A 17905-nucleotide genomic window follows, 5' to 3' on the forward strand; every position below is an offset into this window, starting at 1 on the left:
CAAACTTTTGCTGGATGAAGTTAGTTAAGAAATGGGGGAGTGGCTCACATGGAGGCAAAGAAATATGATAGGAGGTAGGTAAGAATTGTTTTAGGACAACCCCACAAATTTTGTTGTGTCTCTACCTAAGCACATGACATCCATTTGATTTTATGAGTTTGGTTGTCATCTTGCATTTTACCAAATAATTGCCTACCCTATAACCCATGTACTAGCTAGACTTTCTTCATGAATAAGTTTATAATTTGGTACTTTCTATTATCGGAAAAAGTATTTGGTCATAGTAACAAAGAGATATTTGTAATTGTAATATAGAAGGAAATGGCATGAATACTGTAAAATTATTATACTAGAGAAATATTTTCTGATCGATCATAATATGATCAAATAGCACTATTCTTCCTTAATTAAGATTGGACAACGAGGGCAAGGGTGAGTATAGATGTTAATGTTTGATTTTGAAGAGTTAGTTTATGAAAGCAAAATGTGTATGAAAGTCCTGAAAGAGGCTATTTCTCTTTTTTGTTTTCTTTATGAATATGAGATAATGTTTGTGTGGAAATAAACTCGAAAATGGAGTGCCATTATTCAACATCAAATGTGGAGCCATTTTTTGCGCCAAGACATTCTGAAAAAGGCAAGAAAGTAGGTAAATACATCTATTTGAAAAGTGGGCATCTCTCTTGCTCATCAAAACCAAATTGATTGATGGATATTTGAGAGAGTGAATTATTTTATAGTGGGTAGCAAATGATGCATATGCAAATTGGGTTGGGGGTAAGCATTTTTGGTAAAAAATAAAATAAAATAAAAATAAAAATAAAAAGTTAAGTGGAAGGTAAAGCAAATCACATTTATTTCTTTTGCCCTAAACCTCCAACTCTTCTAGAAGCTCTTCACACACACACAAAATCATGACACTTTACTGCATATTGCACCTACACCTAATATAAGTAAAGTGAGTAGAGATAAAGTGCAACAACCACCACAATTTTTATTACATGCTTTACAACGTTAAGCCCACACCTTAATTTCACATAATATCTCACCAATTTCTTACCTATTTTCCCACATCACGTGCTTAATGCATGAAATAGTTGCAAAACTTTAATGCATGAAATAGTTGCAAAAAGTTCGAAAACAAAATCAATAGATACGCCAATAGGTCGTTTATGTCATTTCTCGAAAACTAGCAGTTCAATACTATCTATGGTCCTAGTAGTTTTCCGCCTCGGTGGATTTCTGGCTCTTGATTATGTGGTCGTTCGGTTCTTCATTTACTTTCGTCGCTTGTTTTTCTTGTGTGGCTTGCCTTCACGACATTTTCTTCCCTTCAGTTCGCTTGGTTGGTGGATATTTTGTCGTGTGTTTCGTGATCGCCGTTTGAAACTTCTCATACAGTTCGTGTGCCATTCATTTGCTTTTGTTTTACTATGTTCATCCGCTGTTTTTCTTCTATGGTTCGCCCATCGTTTATTACTACTATAAAACTGAATAGTGAAATGATTGATAAGGGCAAAATTAGGGGGTGGTTGTTGCATGATAATATAACATCCCCTTTTAATTAAATCACTTCATTACACACCTATACCACATAATAATCTTGTCGTACTATTATTCCAATTCATGATGTTCCTATCACCATGAAATTGCCACCACCCCATTCCATCTCTCTCCAACTTTTCCACCAACTCACATCTAGAAGCTCTCTCTCTCCTATATATGTATATATATATATAGGTTTAGTAGTGGAAAAAATAGTGTGTTTCATTTTCATAATTGTGTTATCAATGGGAAGGTCTCCTTGTTGCGAGAAGGCTCACACGAACAAGGGCGCGTGGACGAAGGAGGAAGACGACCGGCTCGTGGCGCACATCCGGGCCCACGGGGAGGGGTGCTGGCGGAGCCTCCCCAAGGCGGCGGGGCTCCTCCGCTGCGGCAAGAGCTGCCGCCTCCGCTGGATCAACTACCTCCGCCCCGATCTCAAGAGGGGCAACTTCACCCAAGAGGAGGACGACCTCATCATCAAGCTCCATAGCCTCCTCGGCAACAAGTAAGTCTCCTTCCTTTTTAGCCCTTCCATCGTCAATATTTTTTCACATGCTCCATGAATGTTCAATTTGTTTCAGCCTGTTAAGAATTTTTGTATATATATAGTCTGGGGCGGACGCAGAAATTTGTTTTGTTAACGAGGCTGAAATTCAATTTTAAATTTTGAGAAAATAATTATCTTATGTTTTGTTGCGATCATAGGTGGTCCTGGTGAATGAATGATCAACACAAAATATTAAAAAAAAATCGACGATATTATATAAATTTATAAAATAAATTTTTTAATTGAGTAGGTATAAGCCCTAATTGACTTTATGTACTTCCGCCATAGTTATAGTGAATGTACTAGTAAATAAGAAGGAATATAAGGGTAATAATACGAAAAAAAATTATATTTCTATTTTTGTCTGAGACTGTTTTTTAGCGCATATGGAAAGATGGAACTATTTTTCGTGGACGGAGAGAGTAGATAATAAGTTTTTGATCGTCGAGATTTTTATATACAATGGATGTTGTTGCGTCTCTTTGCTGAATAAATGTTTCAATTGTTAATAATGAGTTTGTGGTGCAGATGGTCTCTTATAGCGGGGAGATTGCCCGGGAGGACGGACAACGAGATCAAGAACTATTGGAACACGCACATCAGGAGGAAACTGGTGAGCCAAGGGATCGATCCCACGAGCCACCGCCCCATCAGCGAGCCTTCAGCTGCAGCATCGTCGCAACGAGAAGCAAATCCATCAAAAATAGACAAGTTTGTCAAAGAAGAGAGTCAATGTTGTAGCCAGGTTAGAGAAAGGTGCCCAGATTTGAATCTTGATCTAAGAATCAGCCCTCCATATCAGAATCAAGAAGCCTTCAAAACCGGCACGAATAGTACCTTTTGCTTCGGTTGTAGTACCGGCATTCAAAGTAGCAAAGATTGCAGGTGCAAAGAGGGGAATATTACTAATTCTGGATATGATTTTCTTGGCTTGAAATCTGGTGTTTTGGATAACAGAAGATTGGAGATGAAATGAAGAATCTTTTTTTTTTCATGTGTAATAATAGTTAAAAATTAATCTAGAATACTTAGAGCATCCACAACGGCGGCCGTCCCGGCGGACGTCCTCCATTAGGCGTGGGAGGGACGGATGCGGACGTCCGCTGCAGACACCGCAGATCCGCGGCTTTCCGACGACGTCCGTAGGGACGTCCGCCATTACGGGTTCCCGACGGACGACCCGATTTTTCATTTTTTTATTAAAAAAACTCTATATATACGTCTCGTTGAACTTCGTTTCATTCGCACCACTTGTTTTAACGAGTTTCTCTCTCTACGTTTCTTTTATATATCCAGAATGGCAAGTGGTAGTGGTAGTGGTGCGGGTGGTAGTGGTGAAATTTTTGATGACGTACATCGGCGAATTAGAGAACAGTTGCGGGCAGTTACGTCCAGGGAGATAAATCGCGCGATACAAGCGGCCTTGCAGCGGCAGCAGCCGGCGGTACCTCGACCCATCCATCGTCGAACTATAGTACCCCGGGACCACATCGCTGCACACCGTCGGTTGTATGAGGATTACTTCGCTCCGGAGCAGCGTTTTGGGGAGAACATGTTCCGACGATGTTTTAAGATGCATCATCCGCTATTTCTGCGTATCGTGGGCGCTATAGAGCGTCGATACAAGTATTTCAGGATGAGGGAGGATGCGGTTGGTAAACCCGGCCACACGCACATACATAAGTGTACTGCCGCAATCAGACAGCTGGCATACGGAGGTGCGACCGACATGTTCGATGAGTACCTCCACATCGGCGAGACGACTGCCTGCGATTGTCTGAAGTATTTTTGTGAGGGCGTTAGGGAGATATTCGAGGATAGGTATCTTCGGAAGCCTACCCTCGAAGATTGCCAGGCTTTGATGGATATGCACGAGAGTCAGCACAAGTTTCCGGGAATGTTGGGCAACATAGATTGTATGCATTGGGAGTGGAAGAACTGCCCCGCCGCCTAGAAATGAGTGTACACTACCGGTTTCAAGGGCAAGAATCCCACGATGATCCTTGAAGCAGTAGCTGACTACCGGCTGTGGATTTGACATGCGTATTTTGGAGTAGCCGGGTCGAACAACGACATCAATGTTCTCCAGTCATCGCACCTTTTCAACGACTAGTGCATGGGTGTTGGTCCGGCCGTCAGTTTCGTTATGGGCTATTATTTGGCGGATGGGATATACCCTATGTGGCCCGTCTTTGTGAAGACGATCAGATGCCCAATAGAAGAAAAGAAGATCCATTTTACGGGTCGTCAGGAGGCAGCATGCAAGGATGTGGAGCGGGCATTTGGTGTGCTCCAGGCTCGATGGGCGGCAGTGAAGGGTCCATCACGGCTGTGGTATATTGACAACATCGCTGATATCATGTACGCATGTATTATCATGCACAACATAATTGTCGAATATGAAGGTCCAGCACTGACTAATTGAGACAATGATGATGTTGATGTTGCCGGTCCAAGCCACGGCGTGGCCACTGCCAATGTACGTATGGGGATACCCCATGAAGAGGCCGATCGAGTCCGTGCATTTACCGACATGCGCTAACAACAAGCCCATATTCGACTCCAGAACAATATAATTGAAGAGCTATGGACGCGGAGGGGTCGTCGTTGATATTTAGAATATAATTTGTCTAGACTTTTTTTTGTTAGAAATGTACTTTTTTTAATTTTTTTTTATTTAATGAAATTATCATTGCATTTTCTCCGTCCGTATTCGTGTCGAATTTTTTATTCCGTAAATTGTTTAATTCCGTAAATTATTTAATTTGGTGAATTTGTGAATTTTTATTATTGTGAATGTCCGTCGGTATGTCCTTGGGATGTCCGTCATTGTGCAGTGGGATGTCCTTATGACGTGGCATGAGGTGTTTTTGGGAAGTCTGTCGGGATATCCGCCGGGACATCCGCATCACTGTAGATGCTCTTAGCCCGCGTGTCGCGCTGTTATTGGCCAAACCGTGCGATACGAGTCACCTCTCTCTAAGGCACATTTTGCACAAATTTTGTTCTAAGGCTCTCTATATGAGATTTGGAAATTTCCAATCTTGTGTGTGTGCAGAGGGTAGGTGTGGAACATAAATAATGTAAGACTAAATAGCCATTTGCAGTTGTTTTCTTCTATCCAGTTTGGTGGTCCAAAATTTAATGAAATTTTGTAACATAACATGGGGTCTTTGACAAAAATGAGTTTTTGAATCTTTGGTTAATTACAACATGTGATATAGAATTATTTAAAAAATGTTGATTCTTATTGATTCTTTGATTCTAGTTCATCGGAAGGGAGATTCGGTTCCGATGAATGAGGAATCTCTTCACTTAGGAAGATGAAATTGTTGCGGATTTATGCGTATGAAATTGTAAATTGTTGAGAATGTTTGCCTATCTATGAAATTGTAAATTGTTGAGATCTTTGTCTATCTATGAAATTCTAGGAGTGGGTTATAATCAATGTCGAACTAAATTCTAGTTCTGAACTTTTGAACCCGTCATTGTTAGTTTGTTTTAGGTCATTGTAAAATATTATTAGTTTGTTTTAGGTCCTTTTTAGTTCGTTTTAGGTCATTTTATATAATCCAAATTTGATAAATATGAATGTCATGTTTAGATCATTTAGGTCATGCTTACTATCATGATCTAAAAGCTGACTAAGAATGACATTCATATTATCTAAAAATGACTTTCGGGTGGAATTCTACCGTTCTATGGTTCAACAATAAGATTAAATTTTGCATATATTATAAATCGGCTAGGAGTACTATATATTTGACGATTATGCCATGTTACCCCCCACTATACGTGTACTAATTTTGTAACAATTATATACTATGAATTATAAAATGATAGATTTTTAAAAAGTTAAATTGATTTTTAAAGAAGTTGGAAAGTTTGGTAAGATATGAAGGAAAGTGGACCCAAAAGCCCATATTGATGATCAAAGCCCATAAATTAGTGTGGGCGCGACACGCCATAGTTTGGTAGTTGTCTTGTCATCTCACTTCATAATCTTTTTTTTTAATTATTATTATTGTTGTTGTTATTATTATTATTATACTATTACTATTACTATTACTATTACTGTTATTGTTATTATTATACCTACCAATTTCTATGTCATTTTGCCCATATGAAATTATTTGAGTTGTTGGGAATTTGTCTGGAGAATCTTGTGGAAAAAGGATGTTATTGAGGAACAAGTACACACACCTTGATTAGTTGATTCATATTGACATATGCTACGTGTTATCTTATCTATTCATGTTGCCACTTAGAATACAATTTTTGTCCTCAAGGATCGATTTATGCTTATATGTTATTTATGTCGAGTGTTAGTACTTATATTTATTTATGTTTAAAGAGTTACCGATTAGAATACAAATTTTATTTTTGAGTGATCAATTTATACTTTTGTGTTATCTTATCTACTATGATTGAAGAGTTGCCTATTCGAATACAAATTTTGTTGTCTAGTGATCGATTTATACTTATGTGTTAACTTATTTATTTAGTTTGAGTTGTTGCCGATAAGATACAAATAACATTGATAAAATGTGGAGTATAATATGAATACATCGTAATTGATCGACTCCAAAATATTCTCAAAATCAATATAGTACTGACTCCCTATATGAAAAATACTCCCATTTTGCGATTTTTAGGATGTCTACAAAAAATAATCCATTTCTATAAATGAAAAATCTATCTTTCATACTTTACCCACTTTTTGTCATCTATTCCATACTTTATCTACTTTTTCTCTATATCTATCTTATTTTACCAAATTTTCCATTCAAACTCATGTCATCCATAAATAGGACTATTTTTTTTGGATGGATAGAGTAAATGATTACTAAAATAGTGTTTACCCCAAACTGGACTTGTTCTAATGTACATAAGGGTGTCCACAATAGTGGACAAGCCATTCTCCCACCGCGGCAGTAACAAAAAACGTTTTCGGGACCGCGCCCATCTCCCATAGCCGCGACCTCGCCGAGTGCTCGGCGCAGAGCTTTCCACCCCCCGGCCCGGCCCTCGCTGTCCACCCCTATAGCTGTCGTGGCTCCCCAATTGTGGACACTCTAAAAGAAATATGTCTCACTTAAAGCTGGGACAGAGGAAGTATTATATAATGATGTATGTTTAATAAAATACTTATATTCACGACATATTAGCCATAAAAATGCAGGTTGCATACCAAATAGTAGTAGTATTAAAGATAATATAGGAAGTTGGAAACTAAAGAATCAGAGAAGTTGGGGGAAAATGCATCAACACAAAGCTTAACTTAAAACACCTAATAAAAGTGATAATGTAATATTTGGTACACTAACTCAAAACATTGTGTTTGCAAGCTCTGATATGTCAGAAGCAACCTGATCATACTCTCCCTTCAACTTCTCTTGCTCCTCCTGCCCGATTTCTCCCTTGGCTGGCTTGGTCGACACGAGGACACAGCAAGTCGGCCTCTTGGTAGCTCCTGCATTGGCGAGATCCTAAAAACAAGCAGTTCATTGTATCATTAGTACCCATTTATAACCAACATTTTCATCAACCCAACAGATATACGTAGCTATAGTTAGTGTTTGAGCTTTTATGCAATTGTAGAGAATCAAGGTAGCAAACGAACACGAACAAAAGCCAGTGGTGAAGTGAAAATAAATTCACACCAACCAAATAGAACAGATTTAGCCATAACAAGATATGCAGTAAACGAGAGGATTGAGGGGACAGCTCAAAGCTTGACCGTAAACTCGTTTTGTACAATATAGACAGTTGCCCCATACATCTTTGGCTAAACAGATGTGAAAATATGCTCTTGTGGCTTGATCGAAGATAATAACAGGACAAGTAATCATGAATAACAGAAGAGAAGGTAACTTGCCTCTTTCGATGTAACATAGACATATGGTATATCAGCTTCTTCACACAAGATTGGGACATGAGTGATGACATCGATAGGCGATATGTTCCCAGCAATAATACAAATTCTGCAAGAAAGAGTAAAATCTAAGCTTGAAAACCAAACCAAAACAAAAAAAATCTAAAAACAGGTTTCTCCATAACTTAATCAAGCAAACATATCAGGATACAAACATCTTGTAAGTTGTAACAATCATTCAACAAGTTAAGCCAAGTCTATCACAAATCATTTCCATACATAATTCACATTCACGTCGCACCACAAAAAAACTAAAATCGCTAACAGCTCAATTTAGCTCATGATTCTATACTATCAAAGAAGTATTTAAGCTCTCACTTCGTGAAAAGACTTCACAAATTTCCAAATTCACCACAAACGAATAAAACCTCCAACAACAGAGTTGAAACTTCAATAATTAACGTTCTATAAATTGATAACGTTACAGAATAAAAGCGTATCTCGTGAAAAAACTAGTGAAATCAAAATACCCTTTGTTTCCGCGGCGAATACTTTTGACGACCTCCTTAACTCCTCTCTTCAAGCACTTGTGCTCCGCAGCTGAAATCACAAGCAAAAAACACGGTTACAGAAACGAAACACAGAAATTGAACGGGAGAAACAGATGTAATACGATCGATTATAGTGACTGAACCTCGGCGAACAAGCTTGAGAGCGCGTTTGGAGAGCTTCTTTCCGGCGAGTGGCTTGGCGATGGGAGCGAGAGCCAAGATCTTCTTCTTCTCCCTCTCTTTCTGCGCAGATTTCTCAACTTCGCTGTCACTTCCCATCTCTGTGTGTGGTGCGTGTGTGTGAGTAGCAGAGGAACTAGGGTTTTATGAGTGAGGTTTAAGCAGCGTGGGTGGGTATTAAAGACTTGAAAAGACCAAAATGCCCTTCCCATTTTTTTCCGATTTTATTTTAATTTTGTACTCCGTATTTGAAAATTGGATTTTTTAAGTCTCCGTTACATTTATAGTATTTTAATTTAGAGTATGTAGTTACTTTTATGTACTAAGTTAAAAAATTATAGATTATCTGTTACATTTTTAAATGTGTGCACTTCTAAAAAACCAGCCCCTCTCTATCCACCAATAAGAGTCTCACTTTCGCTTATTGAATTTTAAAGTATAATGAAAAATGAGTGAAAAAATTAGCAAAAAGTAAATTCTACTTTTATATAGTACTACTAGTATAGTTTATAACAAAGTATGAGTAAAATAAAATTTTAAAAAAATTATAACCATTACCAAGTAAAAGCAAATGGAACAATTATTCACTACAAACAAAAATAGAACAATTAATAGTTGGGAGAGAGTACTAGATTAACTATTTTCTTCACGCCGTTGTGAAATAAAAATGCTACTACTATCTCTATAATAGAGACATTCTTTTTTAGCACAGATGTTAAAAAAATGGGGTAAGCGAAAGAGAATATAAAGCATGAAATAGATCGATGAACATCAAACTATTCTTCCTTCAAGTAATGATCATAAGCCGAAAAATAATCCTTGCACGAATCATTTTAAATAAGCAACAACAGACCATAATCTGCAATACAAGACAGTAAAAGTTATAATGTGAAGCATTTAAAAGAAGTAGAAGAGCTTAAGATTCCTTGGTTGCCGGGGCCTTCTTTGCAGCTTCTGCAGCCGCTTTCTCTGCTTCTATATCGGCAACTATGGCGTCAATTTCAGCTTCTTCGAGTTGGCGCAGTCCCTGCTCTTTAGTCATTACAGCAACTTCGATGTTCTTTCCTCCGCTTTCAACAACCTTCAAGCAAGATGACAGAAAAATCCTTAGCCATTTAAGCAAACAACGCATTTGCAGTATGTAGATACTCTTACTAAAATACCAAGTCACGGAAAACACACCCCAAGCAGGTAATTTTACCCCGATCATATTGCTCAGTTTGCAGAAAAGATGTAATGGACATACAAGTTCCAGAAATCTGCCATTTACCCGAACTCATCCACCTTCGGGATTCCACACAGTGTCGTGGATGGGAGTCGAATCATACACACCTATTCTACATTTAGTTTTATTTTACCCCACTGACCACTCGATATTATAATTCACAATAGTTCAATTTAGTGAGTAAAGAATGCCTATGGACCTCTTTGACTGGAAAAAGATCATGTCAAGAACGAGTAAGACGAATAACCCTCATCCTTTATCGAAGAGAATGCTTGGTAGTGAAATAGCACCGACATGACATGGTAATCACAAGTGAAATAAATTTTGAGATTCAATGATAATATACCTCAAGTAGAGCCCTGATGGCTAACTTCACAGTTTCTTGGCCAGATGTTTCGGTGTAGTTCTTCTCAAGAAACTCTCTGATAGAGTTTGAGTTTCTCCCAGTAGCATTGGCTTTCCATGCAGAAAAAGTGCCTGACGGATCAGTCTGATACAGTGCTGGAGTACCCGTATGTGGATCGAACCCGATGATCAAGGTTGAAAGGCCAAAAGGTCTCACACCACCACTTTGGGTGTACTTCTGTTGAAGACCAGCAATGTAGCGAGTTATGTATTCAACGGTTACAGGATCCTCTATCGTAAGCCTATAGCTCTGGCATTCTATACGCGCCCTATTTATCAAAACGCGAGCATCTGCCTTCAGGCCTGCACATGCCAACGCGATGTGATTGTCTAGGTTGACAATCTTCCTCACTGACCTGAGATATGCCAAATAGAAGTAGGTATTAACAGCAAATAGCCTTTATATACCTACCAAATTTGAAGTACAGATATTGGATTCAAAATGGAACAGCAAAGAAAACATGTACAAGACTTGTAACTTGTAAACAAAATTAGACAATTTAACAGGTTAACAAACAAAATCCGTACTCTATTGACATAAGAACTTCTCTTCTAGTATACAATCACCTTAGCCTGGAGAAACCTCAGGGAATGACGAGAGAAGAAATGCAATACATCATTCAGGAATACAACTGATTCTCAAAATGGTTCTGAAGAATCTGAACCATACATTAAGTTAATTTTCTTCGGAAAAAATGGCAACCATTTCAAAGACTCCATTCTAAAACATACAGTAAGTTAATTTTCTTTCAGAAAAAATGCCAACCATTTCAAAGACCCGCATTCTAAAACACACACAAGTATTCAAGCAGCATCTCTCTATATTAGAGGAATCATCATGTTCACTTCGTATTTTGCAAAACCAGTTCAGAAAAAAGCATTTTGTTAGCTAACTACAATCCGAAGTAGCAACATCACAAAACTCGGTTCATTACATCATTCTACACATCAAACCAAGCTTTAAATTATTTTCTTCTCATCAACTGGCAAACCTAACCAGACACAGCAATGAACACTAACTAAACTGATATACTCAAGCTAGAGACACAACAATAACAGACAAAGCTCAACCCGGAATTGAATTTACCCTACTGCTATAGAACAATCAGTACAAAACAAAGACGTAGTCAGAGAACAGAAAATTTTAAAAATTGAAAAAAATAAACAACTAGTAATTCATACATAAAACCGCTAATGAATTATAAAAAAAAACATAAAAACAATTCCTAAACACAAACGAAATAATTAAACATGAATAGCAAACCCTAAATAGATCTAATGATACATCTAAAACCGCAAAAATTAACTTGACAGTCAAAAACAATATTTCCCGATCTGCAATCACGCGTGTAGTGGAGAGAAAATGAATAAACCTCGAATCCTGCAGCTTAGGAGTGGACTTTTTCTCGACGGCGAGTACGATGGTGTCGGAGCCGCGAACACCGACGGCGGCGTTACCCTTGCGCACGGCTTCGAGAGCGTACTCCACCTGAAATAGGTGGCCGTCGGGGGAGAAAACAGTAATTGCTCTGTCGTATCGCGCCATATCTCAACAATCAAGCGATCTGCCGGAATCTCTTTCGTTTCTTCCCTGAAGTAGTATGATTTTGGTGATTCGAAGAGGAGTGAGGAAGAAATTGAAGGAGTTTTAAGAGAGAGAGTTCATCGGAGCTTGGGCGACACGATAGATAGGAAAAAAGGTTTGTGTTGTGTTGAAATCGCTTGTTTTGATAGACGGTTTTTAATTAAACTTAAATGAGAAAATAATGATATTCATAAAAGTAACAACTACATATATTATTATTATTATTATTATTATTATTATTATTATGTAGAAAATGAAGGCATTTTCTAAAACCAAAAAAAAAGGTTAAGATTCCATAAATGAAAAATATTTTTGTAATCACAGCAAAATAAAGATAGCAAATTGGCCCATTCATCGCTTTTTAATCGAAGCTTAGCACAGCCCAATTTGTTTTTAAAACAAAGCCATGTAGGCTGTAGCCCAACTAAAAAATCTAGAGTATGTATAATAATTATTTAAATTATTTATTTTGATTTAGTAATTATGATATTTTTTATGATACTCAAACGATATCGTTTTAGTAAAATAAATACTACTGCTATTTTTTATTGTAAAATACAATATGATTTTTATCATTACCAAAAGGTATTATTTATATGCAAGTGAGATAGTTGGCAAACAAAATTATATTTTGTGATTTGATAAGTATTGTATTTTCAAATTTTATGTGATTGACCAAACTTAAATTATAAATTAAACTAATATTGTCTCATACTAAAATGGAGTAGCCTGCATGAAAATTTCCCTCCACAAAACTTGATTTTTCCACCATATGCCATCTATTCTCATGCAAAAGAAATATGCATTTGCCAAAACGTCAACTAATTATCCCAAAAAACATGCAAAATTTATTGTGGTTGTATCCACCTACTCGACGTATTGGTTAGGAGAAAACGTTTTATCAAGGCACAATAATATGATTCCAAGTTATATTTCAAGCTTTTTTTTTTCAAATATTTGAAACACGGCGTGACACGCTGAAGAGTCTATCAATCAATTCACAACCCTGAATTCGCATAAATCAATAGAATTCTCAACATCGTTAACCAAAATCGAATAAACTAACAGACCCCTAATATCATCGGCGATGCGACAACAAAACATTACGATCCGTATGATACACGACCGCATCGTACTCGTACACATTACAAACACCGGCGGGGTCCTTGAAATAAGTACTCGTGAGAATATAACCGGTGGCCATCCTAAACGCGGCAGTGCCACCCACGATCGAGACCTCCCTGACCTCATGGGTCAAGGGGTTCCGGCCGAGAATGCTGAGCGTGCTCCCCTCGTACTCGCCCTTGGTGAATACGAGGTTCAAGACCATCACGAGGGCCCTCTCGTGAAGGTCGGCCTGGCCCACGGTCCCCTGCATTCGCCCGACCTCGGGGGAGTCGAGGCCGGGGCCCGAGGTCACGAGGTTGTCGAGCACGAGAAACTTACCGAACTTCGACGGGAGGACGTCGGTCAGGTTGCAACTCGCCACCGCCCACACGGTGGGGCTGTCCCCGCCGATGAAGTCGTGGAGGTAGAAGCGGAGGCGCGTGACCTTCCTCTTTTCGCCGGTATGCGTTGATTCCGTCTGCGGCGGCGGAATCAGCAATGATGATGTTAGTATGACTAGGATTAGAGTGTTAATTTTTGCCATGGCTTCCTTTTTCAGATTTTTTTTCCTTTTGCTTTTCTTTTCTATTGATTTGAAATGGGTGAAATTGATTTTTTCATGCCAAATGCAATTACTCCATAGTAGAACATAAAGCTGATCAACAACGTTAGTTGATTTTGCTGCTTTATTTTATTGTTGGACCTTTGACTCGGAATATATATATGCATGGAAATATAAATGGTAGATGCATTATTTACTCTTCTCAATTAAATAATTTAATTAATATTGAGCTCATCAAAAAGAGGTTGGACTTTGGAGAATATCATTCTTTTTTCATTGATTGGAAAAGTCCAAAATAAGTTAGTAATAATAATTATTTGTAAACCATAAAAAAAATTGAAATGGTGTTTGAAGTTTGAACTATTCCCTTAGAAAGGAAGTCATAAAAGAAATGGTTATACTATCTATAGAGCATCAAGACCTACAAGAGATAAAATCAATGTCAATTTCTAAGGGAAATAAATGGGGTAAGGAAAATTGTCCTTTACAAATCCACCACAACTAAAATAATAGGTTTATCATATATCAAATCTAATTATTTTTAACACTGGCCCCACCAAATACTAGTAGAACATATAATTGTGGTTTGATTAATCATGAATTATAGTACATGTACACTATTTTGGAATAAGACCATTAATGGAAATTGCCAACTAAGAGCATCCACTATATGCGGACGTCCCAAATAGCCCCGCCCCCCTTTTTTGTCCATAGCCCCAATTTTTTTGTCCACAATCCTAAATTTTTGTTTCCGCCATTATAGGCGGACACTTCCAATAGCCCCGAAATTTTATAACCAATTTTTATTTTAATTTTAAAATAAAATACATGTACATAATCCCTCAATTTACAAAACTCCAACATCTCCGGTGAGCTCTCCGACCTGGCCAGCCTCGTCGCCTGTTCCTCCCTATCCCTCCTCAACCTCTCCGCCAACACAATCAACCAATCCCCCCACTCTCCCCCACGCGCCGCCGTATTTTCCTCCCTCAAAACCCTCGATCTCTCCCACAACAACATCTCCGGCGACTCCGCCGCCTCGTGGCTGCTCTCCGCCTCCGCATTCCCCTCCATCCAGCAATTGTCGCTCCAATTCAACAAGCTCGCCAGAATCCTCCCGGAACTCAACAATTCAACTCAGCTCCGATCGCCGAAAAAAATCGAAGGGGCCGACGGCGCGCCGACCGCCGCCCCACTATAGACCGGCGCGCCTATCGCCCCGCCGCCCCGTCCTCGCCCCCATTTTTTCGTCCGCCCCGTGGCGGACGTCCCTCCCACTATAGTCCGCCCCGTCGTCTCCCCCTCTGAGTCGTCCGCCTCGCCTCGCCTATAGTGGATGCTCTAAATAGTCAAATACTCTGCCATGCATATAAAGAGTAATTATATTTCAAAATAACATTAAAAATGTAATTTCTCAAATTTGAGATATGAGTAATCATGATTGTGGGATAACTGAGAAATTTGTTGACATTTTAACATAAAAATAAAACAAGAAAATGAACAAAATAAAACAATGTCAAAATTTGTTGACATTGTGGGCCTAAAATACAATAAAATTACTTTACCCACACTCAATTATTTACCTGTTGTGGCATCTTCATCTTATCTTATCATTATTGATTAGGTATCTATCTATCAAATAATTAATCTTCATCTTATCTTATCATTATTGATTAGGTATCTATCTATCAAATAATTAGTAGTATATGATATGATATGATATCAAAGTTTAAAAAAATTAAGCAAATACTACAAAACAACGAATGAGGACAAAATGAAAGAAGAAAAATGGTGCTTAGCTGTTAAACTATGCATAATTGGTAAATTAAAGATTGTTTCTCAAAAATTATTACAAAAGCGATTTACTGACTAATACAATTAGCAGCACATGGTGTAAAAGGGTGATGGATGGGACACACTAACACGATGAAAGCATAGGTCTTAACTAAGTGGGGATTATTTAATCAAACTAGGCGATTTGATTATTCGTATTATAATTCTCAAACATGATTTGATAAAAGATAATTATGAAAATGGTAAACAAAACTATTTAACTCCCTCCTTAATGAGATCGAATTCGTAATGAATTCCATCCAATGCCCTCCTCAATCCATCTTTAGATGTTGCGTACAATATTTTTGCTCTTATTCTTGATGCTGTTGGGGCCCTGCAATTTAATATGCTATGTGTCATCATGAGAAAAATAGAAACCATAAAAATGTACATATTCCATTAATATTGTCTTATAATATCTCATCTATTTGGTGTTACGTCATACTCAAAATGACACATTTTCTTTGATTGAATGTATTATTACTCGCTGCTCAACGCACTAAACAACAACAAATAAAATTTTGTGATGAAGTAATAGTTCAACCAGCATTTATGTTAGATTCTAAGAAAGATTTTAGCAATAAACGAAAAATGCAAGAAATAGAATCCGTGAGAACAAACGTAATGAAGAAAGCATAGTGAAGAAGGTGACGATAACTCCAAATATCGAATTTGTAATAATGGAGTGCTCATTTCAGTTGGAAGAAGCTCGGCTAGAAAGGAGTTCGGTAAGCTCGGCTTACCGAGCTGGAACTAGCCTGGAACTAGCCGAGAAGAAGAAGAAGAAGGCAGAAGTCGGTAAGCTCAGCGGTAAGGAAGCTCGGTATGGAAGCTCGGTATGGAAGCTCGGCGTTGAGCTGGAATGAGCCGAGAAAGAAGAGTTCGGTTGTAAGCCGAGAAGGAAGAGTTCGGTTGTAAGCCGAGAATGAGTTCGGTATTGAGCCGAGGAAGGAGCTCGGTCTTGAACCGAGAAGGTAGAAGCAACCTAGCCGAACTAGCCGTTGGAGCAGCAGTTAGTTAGCTGAGATGTAGCGGTTATTCTTCTTGCTTTCTTGATTCTTCTTGTAGTTAGTTAGTAGCAGTTGCTACGTGATTATAGAGCTTTAAATAGCTCACCATGTATGTAGTTTAGAGTAGAGTTTAATCAATAAAGAGTTTTCCAGTTTTCTCTCCAAGATTATCATCTTCAATACTCAAAGTGTGAGTGTGTGTGTTTTCTGCATTGTGTGATCTCATACAACAGTGAGTGTGTGTGTGATCTGTTTGAGTGTGTGAAAGCCTTGTGTGCGTAAATCCCAACAAGTGGCGCCGTCTGTGGGAAAGGGATATTGAAGCTGATTTGCAGAGGATCAAACGGTTTCAGAGATGGCAGCAAGGCTTGATGCAGAGAAGTTCACAGGCAAGAATGATTATGGCCTGTGGAAGATGAAGATGAAGGCGGTTTTAATTCAACAAGGCTTGGCGGCAGTTCTTGCAAAACCGGATGAGAAAGGAAAGGCTCCAGTGCTTGATGAAAAGGCTCAGGCAAAAATGGAGGAGATGCAGCTCAAGGCACATTCTGCAGTGATTCTGTGCCTTGGAGATAAGGTCTTGAGGGAAGTTCAAGAAGCCAAGACTGCGGTGGAGATCTTGGACAAGTTAGATGAAGTTTACTTGGCCAAATCCTTGGCAAACCGGCTGTATCTCAAGAAGAGGCTGTATGCCTATAGTTTTTCTGGAGATAGGTCCATCATTGAGCAGCTAGAGGAGTTCAACAAGATCATTGATGACCTGGGATCTGTTGATGTCAAGATCTCAGATGAGGATAAGGCCATTCTCACATTGAATGCCTTGCCTAGCTCGTATGACCAGCTAAGTGATGCAATTATCTATGGAAGAGATAAACCTATCACCTATGCAGAAGTCTATTCAGCCTTGATGGCCAAAGAACTCCAGAAGACAGCCAACAGAGGCTCTGCAAGCTCCAATGTTCAAGCTGCAGAGGCCTTGAATGTGAAGAAGTTCAAGAAGCAGAACTTCAAGAAGAAGTTTGAGGGCCCTAAACCCTCAAGTTCAGATGCTCAGAAGGAAACCAGAGCTTGCTATTGGTGCAAGAAACCTGGACATTTGAAGAAAGATTGTCATGCATGGAAGAGAAAGATGGCCTCAGAGGGACACAATCAATCTGATTGTGTGGAGAGTGCTGATCCCCCTGCTCAACTCATGAATATCAGTGACAGTGGGGTCAGTCATAGGTGGATAATGGACTCGGGGTGCAGCTTCCATATGTGCCCCAATAGAAGCTGGTTTCATGATCTTCAAGAAGCATCGGGTACGGTTGTTCTTGGTAATAACCACATTTGTCAGATCAAAGGAATAGGGAAGGTAAAGCTAAGCCTACAAGATGGCTCTATAAAGATCCTAACTGGGGTGAGGTATATTCCAGAAGTAAAGAGGAACCTCATCTCATTGGGAATGCTGGAACAGAAAGGGTTCACCATATTGATG

The 17905-nt window shown here is 38.7% G+C and overlaps 4 protein-coding genes across 4 annotated transcripts; 1 reads left to right on the forward strand and 3 right to left on the reverse strand.

Moving 5' to 3' along the window:
• Nucleotides 1-980: 980 nt before the first annotated feature.
• LOC121787404 lies at nucleotides 981-4457 on the forward strand. The gene is made up of 3 exons (XM_042186113.1): nucleotides 981-2053; nucleotides 2624-2980; nucleotides 3392-4457. Exons 1-3 carry the CDS (start codon nucleotides 1644-1646, stop codon nucleotides 4047-4049), a joined length of 1425 nt encoding a protein of 474 aa, XP_042042047.1. The 5' UTR covers nucleotides 981-1643; the 3' UTR covers nucleotides 4050-4457.
• Nucleotides 4458-7211: 2754 nt separating this feature from the next.
• On the reverse strand, nucleotides 7212-8837 carry LOC121787405 (H/ACA ribonucleoprotein complex subunit 2-like protein). Its single transcript, XM_042186114.1, has 4 exons — nucleotides 8665-8837; nucleotides 8501-8570; nucleotides 7974-8079; nucleotides 7212-7584 (listed from the first exon to the last, which is right to left on the reverse strand). The coding sequence occupies exons 1-4, from the start codon at nucleotides 8798-8800 to the stop codon at nucleotides 7423-7425; spliced, it is 474 nt and encodes a 157-aa protein (XP_042042048.1). The 5' UTR covers nucleotides 8801-8837; the 3' UTR covers nucleotides 7212-7422.
• Nucleotides 8838-9466: 629 nt separating this feature from the next.
• Nucleotides 9467-12089, reverse strand: LOC121787693 (proteasome subunit alpha type-7-like). The gene is made up of 3 exons (XM_042186507.1): nucleotides 11705-12089; nucleotides 10273-10687; nucleotides 9467-9782 (listed from the first exon to the last, which is right to left on the reverse strand). The coding sequence occupies exons 1-3, from the start codon at nucleotides 11875-11877 to the stop codon at nucleotides 9618-9620; spliced, it is 753 nt and encodes a 250-aa protein (XP_042042441.1). The 5' UTR covers nucleotides 11878-12089; the 3' UTR covers nucleotides 9467-9617.
• A 723-nt stretch (nucleotides 12090-12812) lies between these two features.
• Nucleotides 12813-13777, reverse strand: LOC121787694 (dirigent protein 1-like). The gene has a single exon (XM_042186510.1). It carries the CDS (start codon nucleotides 13565-13567, stop codon nucleotides 12995-12997), a length of 573 nt encoding a protein of 190 aa, XP_042042444.1. The 5' UTR covers nucleotides 13568-13777; the 3' UTR covers nucleotides 12813-12994.
• Between the last annotated feature and the right edge of the window lie 4128 nt (nucleotides 13778-17905).

The sequence above is a fragment of the Salvia splendens genome, chromosome 22 (assembly GCF_004379255.2).
Source record: "Salvia splendens isolate huo1 chromosome 22, SspV2, whole genome shotgun sequence".
Taxonomy (NCBI): Eukaryota; Viridiplantae; Streptophyta; class Magnoliopsida; order Lamiales; family Lamiaceae; genus Salvia; species Salvia splendens.